We start from the raw sequence: 11,061 nt of genomic DNA, 5'->3' as shown, positions 1-11,061 counted from the left end.
CCCACTGATAATTTTCCCGCCCTTTTCATGTTCATGGAGAATTTCAAGCAGTAAGGACTCGACAAGCCCGGTTAGCTCAGTCGGTAGAGCATGAGACTCTTAATCTCAGGGTCGTGGGTTCGAGCCCCACATTGGGCGCACTTTTTAATTTTGTTTACACCTTCCTATTTTTTTTCCAACATTACTTTTATTTTAATATAAACTGGTTTCATCCAACAATAAATAATGATTTCTTCAAATCGATTCCTTAAAATTATCTTCCAGGATAAATAATCTTACACACTAGATCAAAAACTGTTTTTAAAAATAAACACGTATATTAATGCTTTGTGTATTTTATTTTCCATCTGAAATCATTTTACAAAATATTATATACACTTGCTTTGTTTCCACATGCACAATAACAGAAGCTGCTCAAATACAAGAATTAACATCGTTCAGCTACAATTGAGAATTAATCATTTATAAATATAATAATGTGCTTACATTGATTTTGGACATGTCATATAAAAAATTATAAACAATACGAGTCCAAAATAAATGGTTTCTGATGGTATTAAAAGATTCTGCTTTTTGGGTGAATATTCAAGGAGTTGAAGACTGTATCTTCTATTTCGATGACCTATATATATATTTATCTAAAAAAGGTTGGAGCTGCCCGAAAGCTCTGCTAATTTTTCTGGCTGTTTGATTTAGCTTTTTAGTTATTTTATTTTGTATCTCCATTCACTGATACCCACAGAATTTGTCATTTCTTCAGTTATTTGCCTTTGGATATATATATTTATCTATACACGTTTATTTACTGTCCTGTATACAGCCATGTATACACATATTGAATGTATGAGTTGATATGGAGGGGATATTTTCATAGTTGATAAATTGACTGTTGAAACCTAGTTGACATCAATAAATGAAAATATTATTACTATTATATTAACCAATAAGAGTAGTGCAATACTTTAATGTGATATTTTTAATATCATCTCTTGATTTTAAATGTTCACTCAACTATGAAAGATTCATCTACGGCTGGGAACGTGTTATAGTAAGTCTGAAAAGCAAACAAATAAAAATATTACATACTGTACACATATATATACTTCACACGCACGGAGCGGACGCTGCCATTGAAAAAATATTATGCAATAAATGGACGCCCGCTGGCCATATTACGCAATATCCGGGACGCCCGATGGCCATAAAAACGTATGCATACTGGCCAAACCTACCCAACCCGTATCCTTTAATTAATATAAAACTAAAAATGAGTCACAGAATTCGACAGTAAAATTATTTCCTTCAGTAATATTATACAGTAATAAATAGAATCTATAATTTTACCTTAAACAAAGCAATACTCTGACTAATGCTTGAAGTACAACACATCTCTCTTATAGAGTGCATTGATAGTTGTGGCGAACCCATGTCTACAGTTCTTAGGCCTAACTTGGCCGAGATTATTGGACCAATAGTGCTGCCACATGGACTGTCGTTCTTCACAACAATATCCTATTCAAAAATACATCTTATTAATATACATTAGCAGACATTTTGAATTATCTGTCAATATTCAGTCAATATTCAGTCAACTCTCCCAGTACTGGACTCTCCGAAAACCAGAAATTCTACCAATACCAGACTTTTCTTGAGGTTCAAAATGTCCCAAATTCATTTTTACCATTAAAAACACATTCCGAATACCAGAATTTTTGGAAAACCATCCAGCCAGCCCAAAGGTATCTCGTATTTAGAGAGTTGACAATTTGTTGTAAAAGCAGTGTCCACATGCACTAGAGTTTAAGCCTGCATACAACTGCATCAGTGATGTGTTCAGTCAACAATGTAAAGCTCTGTCTACACTATTAAACGAGTTTGACAACAAAAGTGTGATTTACCCAAATATGGTGGTGATATGTCTGTCTATACACATTTATTTGTCACATAAAGTTTGATAGTGTAGACAGAGTTTTACATAAGACAAGACATGCAGAACAAGTTAAAGATGTATTGTCCCTTTGACTAATTCCCAAAAAATAAAAAATTTCGAAAAAAGGTGGTTCATTTTGAAGTATCATAATAGTTATTAACTATCACCAAAGATTTTTCGAAAAAAAAAAAAATTTAACTGAAATACAGACGTTTTTTTTTAAAAAAAATAACTTTGACTTCCAGTCAAAGTTTTCAATCAAAACATATCCCATAATGAAACGCGCTTGTTTGGCTACTCTGTATGCATAATCATAAAACTTCTTCATGATCTGTGTGAAAATACCTTCAATAAATATAAATAATATATACAATATACTCCCAAGTTTCAGAAGAGCCCAGACACACCTTACAGCCACTTCTTCAGAAGAACATCTACACCTCACAGCCACTTCTCCAGAAGCAGACCTACACACTTCACACCTCACCGACAGCATCATTGATCCTCTGTATCCTTATCTATACTTATAGTTGTATATTGTACTGAAGTATTATACTGAATAAACAATATATGTGTTACGACAGTTAAGCGAGTCAGAGTCTTCATTAGTACCTCAACAACGCAACACTATATTTAATTTGCCCGGGTCTTCCACCATGTAATTCTATTATAAACTAAATGGTCATTAAAACATCTGGACAAACTCTCCTTTGGACTTTCTGGGTCAAGTTTGTGAACCTATTTGAATTCTGATACAAAGGTCAATTTCTTAAATATAAAAGTATATCGTTATATTACATTAACCGTGACAAGTTGTAAACAATCCTAATTTAGCATATCATGCATAATGCGTACTCATGGTTTGAAATCTTTGTTTACTTTCGCTCGTGACGATTTTCCAGATGAAATGTAATCAAACTAATTTACCTGTTAATTACGTAAACTTGTTGTTTTGGCTTAAATTTTCGACTTAAAGTGAATAACTTTAATATTACTTTGATATGGCCACTTTTATTTATTTATTCAAATTTAGAATATTTTGACCTTCATTTTTTTGTGTTTCAAGGGACAATACATCTTTAAAGATTGACCTATTTACCTCCAATAAAGAAAAGAGCATGTAAATATAACTAATATATATATCACTGGTGAATTTAAATATACCATTTCTTATTACTTTCAAGGCTTCAATTCAAGCTACTTTTACTGATAGAAAAAGATAAAAAACCAAGCAGAAATTTGTTATCCTTTTGACGTACCTGTATTGGAACACTTGCTTTTTCTGCAATGACTCTTAATATGCTGGCAGAAATAGCTGTTGTTGCATACCGTTGATTCGCATTGAATTTTATTGCAGGTCCCTAGAAAATCATAATTAGAATATTGTATGAAAAATTTTTTTTAATTATCTTTTATTTTCTTATGTGGTACAAATGAAAAGATAAGATAAGATAAGGCATTACCTTGTGAAGACCAACTTTGTGGTTATCTTCGTGTTTATCACTAAAAAAATAAATCTTATATATTGATAAGCAAATAATGAATACAGTTGGATACACTGTATTTAAAAAATAATGATGTTTTGACCATTATCAATCAATATCAATCAATATTAATTTAAATTAAATAAACTAGTTCCAATTAGAAAGACAGTTCCAGTTAGAAAATGAAAAAAAAAAGTATTTTACAGTTAACCAGATGGGTTGTTTATTGACATAGCCATTCTGCATATTTTACTAAATCAGAAACGTATGACAAAGAGGTGAACTCACGCATAGTTTGGATGGCAAGCATGCACCTGGTCAGCGCTGACCAGGAATGACTTAGGAATAGCTTCTTCATAGGCGGTTCGGCTACCGCCAGTAGATAGTCTACGCAGTATCCATTCGGTTAGCGATGACTGGGCACCTTGAGCACTGGTAGACCCTACCTAAAAACAAAGACATTATGTTAAAATAAATGTTTATTTATTTTTTCTACTTTGCTTTACAAAGGTAGCTCTAACAGCTGTACTACAGTACAGTTAACTTGAACAAGAGGCCCTCTTGAAAACAATACACAATTATACAAAAAGACATTCAAATATAAAGATACAAGAGGATTCATAAAATTCTCAAACAGATTAAAAATGTTTAAATTCATATATTGTACAATGAATTAGAAAATGTTAAAATTCATTTAAGTTAATTAGTTATTCAGTACACGTCTTCTATATCGAACAAATAATTTTTTTTTTCTTTTGTTATGGAATTAAGGAAAGGAAAATGTACCTCTTCGTTATCAAACAATAGAGCCATCCTAATATTTGGGTCAGAGTTCAAGCTATCTACTGCACAAGACTCAATTAGGCCCTATGAAAGAAAAATAAATCTGCATTACAAAAGAGTGATGTTTAGTGGTAATAGAACAAAGCATCATTATAATACAATGCATTCACACTTGATTATTCACAATCTCTTGTTAATTGGAAAGAATATAGCCTCAAAACTGTTTCAACACAATACAGGGTTGACAAATATGGAACATTTACAGTAATAAATAAATGATTTATAATAGCTGACATAAAAACATTATAATAAGTTTTTCCTATTTATAAATATTAGTATTATTCGCCAATTACAGCATGGATAAACTATTTTATACAGTATTATGCTTATACACATAAGTCTCATTTTAGGCTTAAGCTTTGTCTACACTAGTTTGACAAATAAATGACGATATGGCGATATGCCCAAATATGGTAGTGAAATGACATCATCATGTCCATATATGAGCACATCACATTTTTTTGTTACAGAAAGTTTGATAGTGTAGACAGAGCTTTAGATAACTTCATTTTAGTAACCCTGGCACTAGGTCAGGATTGAACCCTGGACTTTGGGACTGGGAGGCAAGCACAATAATCACCAAGCTACATTAAATACTTACAAGTAGTCCACAATAAGCATTGACAAGGTTGTCTAAACGAGGAGCAAATATGAATTCCTCCAAGGCTCCACCAATGCTCTAAAGAGAGAAAAAAGATACAGTTACCTGATGAAATAAAGTTGTATGTTGAAAAATAAATGATTATTTGATTTTCAAAAATGTTCCCATTTTGGAGTATTGTTTTGGTTTTATGTATTTACGCAAATTATTGTCAGGAACCATAAGCAAATTCATTCACTATCCTTAATAAAGGTGGCAATCCTGTTTAGAGAAACATATACACAAGATGCTCTACATAAACAAAGTCTTCTTACAAGTCTTTGGGAGTGGAGTTATTATTTGTCATTAGAAAAAATCCTGAAACTGACAGGATTTGAACCCAGGACCCTTGGATTGGTAGCCAAGCATCACAACCACCAAGCCACAATTCCACTTTCATATAATTAACCCTTTGAGATAATAGATTCAATACTTAAGTGAGGTAGGCTTATACTTAAGACACTATAATTGAATGACACTTACAGCTGGTTGTGTATCTGCAAGGCACAGCTCAAAGTCTAGGAGTTGACTTTTTTCAACACCCATGTCACTGCATATGGCATCAAGCAATGCAGGTGAATGTTTGCTAGACTGTAAAAGACAATCATATTTGTAAAGCTCTGTCTACATTATCAAACTTTATGTGAAAAAAAAATGTGATGCGCGCATATTATGCACAGTCGCATGATGATATCATATCACTACTATATTTTAGAATACTGTATCACTACCGTAATTGGGCACATCAAACCATTTTGACAGTGTAGACAGAGCTTTAGACAGATTATCATAGATAAAGGTTGGAAATGATTTACTTCTTGAGAAGGTCATTTAACTTGGAAAATAAGAAATATGAGGAGATTAACAATTGTGGCCAAACAATAGAGGATGCTAGAAATTTTGTTTGTTTAAAATGTATCGAAACACAGGGCTATAGTTACATGTATCACAACCCAGTGACTTCTTGCGAAAAATGGGCCACTTTGGCTACATCACTGAAACATAGAGGCCACATTCAGTGGTTATCAGGAGAATTGGGAGGTATTTTTGGCCCTTTCTGGTGCACTTAGCAGATGGATATTAATATAGGAAAGGAGGAGGGGGGATGGGGGTGGGAGTTGGACAATATGCAAGACACCTAGACTAGTATAACACTATAGTAAGATAACTTACCCCTGGTGCAGAAGAAGCACTTTCTACTGTAGAGGCAATTATCGGAAGCCTAGCAAATAAAAACACATGTTAATAAATAAACCCATATACAGGGTAAAAGTAATAGAATTAAGTACAAGAGTAAACGTGTTTATGGGTACTATAATAATCTTATTTTATTTTATTCAATCGAAACCAACAGCGATAATTACCGCCACTAACAGGTTTGATACAAACAAAGCCAGGACTGTTTAAAGCACCTTGATTGGTCCTGACATTGGTCAAGGACTTCTCTCGTCCAGTGCCCACCTTGATCAGAGGTCTGAGGCAGATACTAGATGCAGGGGCTGCCATAAGAGTCAGCAGTGCTGATTTAAAATGCCTAACTGGACCCCAGCTCCGTATACAGCACTCGCTATTCCCAGATGGTCTCCCATCCAAGCTCTAACCAGGCCCAACGTTGCTTAACTTCGGTGATCTGACGAGAACCGGTGTTTCAACGTGGTAAAGCCGTATAATAATACATTAGAAACGTTCTAATTTTATAATAGATTTTTTATGCTAAAGCAGTTTTTATACAATACATGTTTAACTGTATATTTTTATACAATCTGAATGTTTTTGACTTTTATTTTTTGTTTGTGTGTTTTTATATTATTTTATACCAGTTTCTAAAAACACAATAAAGATAACTTGAACTTGATAGAAAGCTTTTGTTTTAGAATTTAACAATAAAAACAAAGAAAAGTTGGTGGAATAAAATTAAATACATTTCAATTCTATTTTTATAGCATTTTGTTGGCTACTCTGGCTATAATAGTAGTGTGGTATTATATATACTCACAGTTCACTTTCTAAGTTCGGTCCAAAATGATCATTGACTTTACGATTGAGATGAATAGCAAGATGGGGGATACGAAGGATTGGTCGCTTAACGTTCACCAGACGATGTCTAACCTTATCACCTTCCTAAAAAAAATAAATGTTATAGTAAATAAAGATGAAATGGTATTTGGTAGCAAAAAAAGGAAATATTCAGAGAATTATTATTCAATTCAATTAAATTCATCGACATTTTTATGTAAGCTTTCTCTTCTCTTCTCTTACTTTTCTCCACTTTACTAAACTAAAGCTCTGTCTACACTATTAAACTAGTTTGACAAAAAAAGTGTGATGTGTTCAAATATGGTAGTGACATGTCCAAATATGGTAGTGGTATGACATCATCATGTCCATATATGGGCACATCACATTTTGTTGTCACATAAAGTTTGATAGTGTGGACAGAGCTTAAGTGAAAAAACCAACTGTATACATACAATGCATTGTACAATATTAAAATAACTAAGAAATTTTACCTTCACTAAAACTCTGCCAGCTACCGTAAGATCACGGTCAAACCAAGTGTTCCATATACCCCCTCCATATAATTGCACACCTACTTGGTGGTAACCATGACGGATTTTACCAGACTTTGGCTTTACCTAAAGAACAAGAAGTGTACAATATCTTACAAAAAATATGACAAGTTTTAACATTTTAGAACGCTTAGAATTATTGAAACAGGGACAGACCTAAAAAGGAGGGTTAATCGAATTAAGCCCAGTCCTTCATTTCACTATTTATCTAGCATTTTACAAATTGTAGTGCAAAATACAGGACATCAAATTAAGCCCACCCCATCACCATTTCACCCCAACTATTAAAAAAAACTTGGATGCACCCCTCTCTGAATGAATAGCCCACAGTATTGGTAGTTCTAATGATGTTATAATCAGTAAGTATTCTAAAGCTAAACAACTCAAAAAGCTTTACCTTCAAACAAGGACTATCAGTATGAGCACCAAGCATTGTGAACCCATTACCAGGCTTGAATTCTCCCCCAACAGCAAACGCAATGATAGTTGACTGATTTCTGGTCACAAAATACTATAAACGATATCAATTTCATACAGATTATTTATCATACATTCAACTCTCCCAATACTCTCTGAAAACCAGAAACTCTTCAAATACCAGATTTTTCTGGAAGTCCAAACAGTCTAAAATTCAAGTAAAGGTTTGTATCATGGTTTACACAAGCGCCTTCAACACTTTGTGGATATGTGCGCTTTTATAAATGCTCTTATCTTATCTTTTATCATTAAAAACACATTCTGAAACCAGACTTTCTGGAAAACCAGCCATATTTGGCCAATACGAAACCATCATCAATGACAAAACAATTCTTACAAACTCCTATGTAAAGCTCTGTCTACACTATCAAACTTTATGCAACAAAAAAATGTGATGTGCCTATGGACACAATGATGTGGAAGAACTACCATATTTGGGAATATCACCATCATATTTGGGCACATTACACTTTTTTGATAGTGTAGACAGAGCTTAAAAGATTGAGATAATTAATGTGACTATTGTTGTGAAGAGTCTATTTAAAAATCACAGATGATGTGATCATTAAATTCAATACATTTTAACTCTTTATTTAAAACTCTACGATATTGATTATTTAAGACACAAGTTGAAACAGATGTTGTTTTAAATAAAAGAATTCTTTTATATGTTTCATGTGTGTATTGATAACTCTTAAAATATTAACTGAAGATTTAACGATAAAATGTTGATATCAGCTAAAAACCTTACCTTCTGGTTCTTTTCTACCTTCCAAGAGTCTCTTTCTCTCAACTCTTTGAAGCCTTGCGCCCGTAGAAGGTTTTTACATTCATCAACAACTAAAAAGGAGAAAGAATATATGGTTATTATATAAAGGATTGAATAAAAAAGAATGCTATGGGGGCTAAAGCAGCCTACAATAACCTTTATACAAAGTTTTTTATTAGTATATAATTTTTTGTTGATCTAATTTTTGTGCGACATTAAAATGTTTAAAATATTTTTTTCAAGGGGACAATATAGCTTTAAATGACTACACAAAATATCATTTTATTATTAATTAACTCAAAAGGTGAGATTTACATGTGACGAGTATTTTTCTACAATGACCTACCATGAAAAGGAGATGGCCCCTTATTTACAAATTCTATAAACTGTTTTGCTGCAGTCAACATGTTTCTTTGTTCTCCCTAGAATAGAAAGCGAGTAAATAGTTAATTCATATTTAAAAGGTTTGCACGGAAGTTAACACTTGTAATTTGGGGGTTGTAGTACTGTACACCATGTTATTTCAAAATGAAAGTAAATTAAAAAATGCCTTAATGTTTTATGTAATGCTACAACCATCTTCAGGAGTTGACTCAATGTTCCTTGGTGATCTGCAAACCTTAAAACTCTTGTCTACACTATCAAACTAGTTTGAAAAAATAAATGTGATGCACCCAAATATGGTAGTGATACGTTCAAATATGGCAGTTATATGATATCATAATGCCACACATTTTTGTGTCACATAAATTTTGATAGTGTAGACAGAGCTTACTTTACAATTACGGTAGTAAAACTAGTATATAAAACATCCTAGTAGGATGCACCACACAGGTTTAAAACGGACTAGTTGGTTTAGTTCCCATGCCATGTAGTATATGTGATAAATCTAAATTATTTCAATGAACAATACAATGTGAGAAGGTGAGAATACTAGACAACACCACTAGAGCAAACACATGCTATTCTTGCAAATGAGTTAATAAAGACAACTTAAACAAGATTCATTCTACACTGAGATGCCAAGTTGAGAGATATAATCAGCAATTGGAGGAATTCTTAGATTTCTTTTATGCCAAATAATGAAATTATTGATTGATATATTTTTGGTTGTTTCAAGTACTGTATCGGCAAAGTCAATTTTTGCCTATAGGTATCGTGACCACCTCAAGTTTATAAATCACAAACACGATGCCGCAACTATGTATGTATGTATGTATGTACAGGCATCTCGACTTGGGCTTGGCATCTGCGCATTTTACAAAAAAAATGTATGAATAATTACTTTTATATATAACCACTATTCCTATAGTTATAGGTTGATTTCGCAATCCATGTCATCCACTACATGCATCCATACGGTAGGCCGACAAAAGCTTATATTTTTTACATGGGAACTGAGCAATAACTTACAGGTATTAACTATTTGTGGTGAATATAAATGGCAATTTGATTACGCTTAAGTTGCATATTTAATTATTTGCACATTTAATTATTTGCACCTCTCAACCAATCTGTGCATAATGAACTTAAACATGCCTAAATGAGGGTGACTGTAGATTCCACAATTACATGCATTTACTTTTTTAACAATTTTAACGACAAGCAAATTAAAAAAACAACTAACAAACAGCTCTTCAAATGTATATACACCAACATTATCATCATTACGTCTGTTCTGCACATCATCATCAACTAACGGTCTATTGTTTTCAACAATATGAATATTGTTTTCGAATACTTCAGTTTTTATCCTTTCATTTTCATGGAACTCATCATTATTAATGGTATAACTGTTGATGTTCGGTGCACTTTGTTGTTGGCTTTGTTGTTGTTGCAGTCCAGCATCATCATGGACATGAATCATCGATCTATCAATATTATATGATCTATTATCAGGCCATTGATAAGTTTCAGTGTTAAATGTAGGAACTGGAAATGAAAAAGACGGCTTTTGAAATTGTCCACCATTATTTGAAGATTCAGCCTCAATGTGTTTTTTTGTTTTTGCATGTCGCATCAGATGTTCATGATGGGCACGAAGTTGCTGTTTGCAGACTCGACAAATTGCTTTCTGTTCATTTCCAGGAACTCTCTCTAGCCATGTATTCAGTTCGGGATTTGTCAACCAATGGTCCAAAAATCGTGGGGTCCATTTCTTGCTCATATTAGTAATAAATTTAACTTTATTTAATCTGTGATTCTGAAGACTTACCAACAAAAAATCTGACATTAAATTTCACCCCTGCCTGTTGAATATTTACTATTTTAGCAACGATACTGATAATGTGTAGTAGGTCTTTGATTTTTTGTAATAACGAATCAGCAAATGATCGCTTGCTTACCTA

General features: G+C 32.9%; 2 protein-coding genes, 1 non-coding gene and 1 pseudogene across 4 annotated transcripts in view; 2 read left to right on the top strand and 2 right to left on the bottom strand.

The window, feature by feature from the left end:
* LOC140040934 (condensin-2 complex subunit G2-like) overlaps positions 1-11,061 on the top strand; it is a 116,277-nt gene that overhangs the window by 86,509 nt on the left and 18,707 nt on the right. The gene's annotated exons all lie outside the window — the stretch shown is intronic.
* Positions 66-138, top strand: Trnak-cuu (transfer RNA lysine (anticodon CUU)). Its single transcript has one exon. It is a non-coding gene; the product is annotated as a tRNA-Lys (tRNA).
* LOC140040938 (aspartyl aminopeptidase-like) lies at positions 336-11,035 on the bottom strand. Of its 2 annotated transcripts, none has more exons than XM_072087232.1 (15): positions 10,341-11,035; positions 9,060-9,135; positions 8,696-8,784; positions 7,865-7,978; positions 7,408-7,533; positions 6,894-7,018; positions 6,071-6,119; positions 5,381-5,488; positions 4,859-4,936; positions 4,201-4,281; positions 3,703-3,860; positions 3,394-3,433; positions 3,190-3,291; positions 1,345-1,512; positions 336-1,054 (listed from the first exon to the last, which is right to left on the bottom strand). In XM_072087232.1, the coding sequence occupies exons 1-15, from the start codon at positions 10,944-10,946 to the stop codon at positions 1,004-1,006; spliced, it is 1,971 nt and encodes a 656-aa protein (XP_071943333.1). In that variant the 5' UTR covers positions 10,947-11,035; the 3' UTR covers positions 336-1,003. The 2 variants fall into 2 exon arrangements, with proteins under 2 accessions (XP_071943333.1, XP_071943334.1); XM_072087233.1 differs by having other exon boundaries at positions 10,929-11,004.
* LOC140041497 (5S ribosomal RNA) lies at positions 6,450-6,567 on the bottom strand (annotated as a pseudogene).

The sequence above is a fragment of the Antedon mediterranea genome, chromosome 2 (genome assembly GCF_964355755.1).
Source record: "Antedon mediterranea chromosome 2, ecAntMedi1.1, whole genome shotgun sequence".
NCBI lineage: Eukaryota > Metazoa > Echinodermata > Crinoidea > Comatulida > Antedonidae > Antedon > Antedon mediterranea.
This window is presented reverse-complemented; position numbering and strand designations above follow the sequence as displayed.

What these genes read in the sequence shown, in the direction of transcription:
- LOC140040938 (XM_072087232.1), bottom strand. Translation starts at nt 10,946, where the DNA reads ATGTCAGATTTTTTGTTGGTAAGTCTTCAGAATCACAGATTAAATAAA. An exon ending in CCGAACTTAGAAAGTGAACT is followed by an intron (nt 6,120 to 6,893) that starts GTGAGTATATAT and finishes TTTATTTGCTAG; the next exon opens with GCTTCCGATAATTGCCTCTA. An exon ending in ATGCTTATTGTGGACTACTT is followed by an intron (nt 4,282 to 4,858) that starts GTAAGTATTTAA and finishes TTTCTTTCATAG; the next exon opens with GGCCTAATTGAGTCTTGTGC.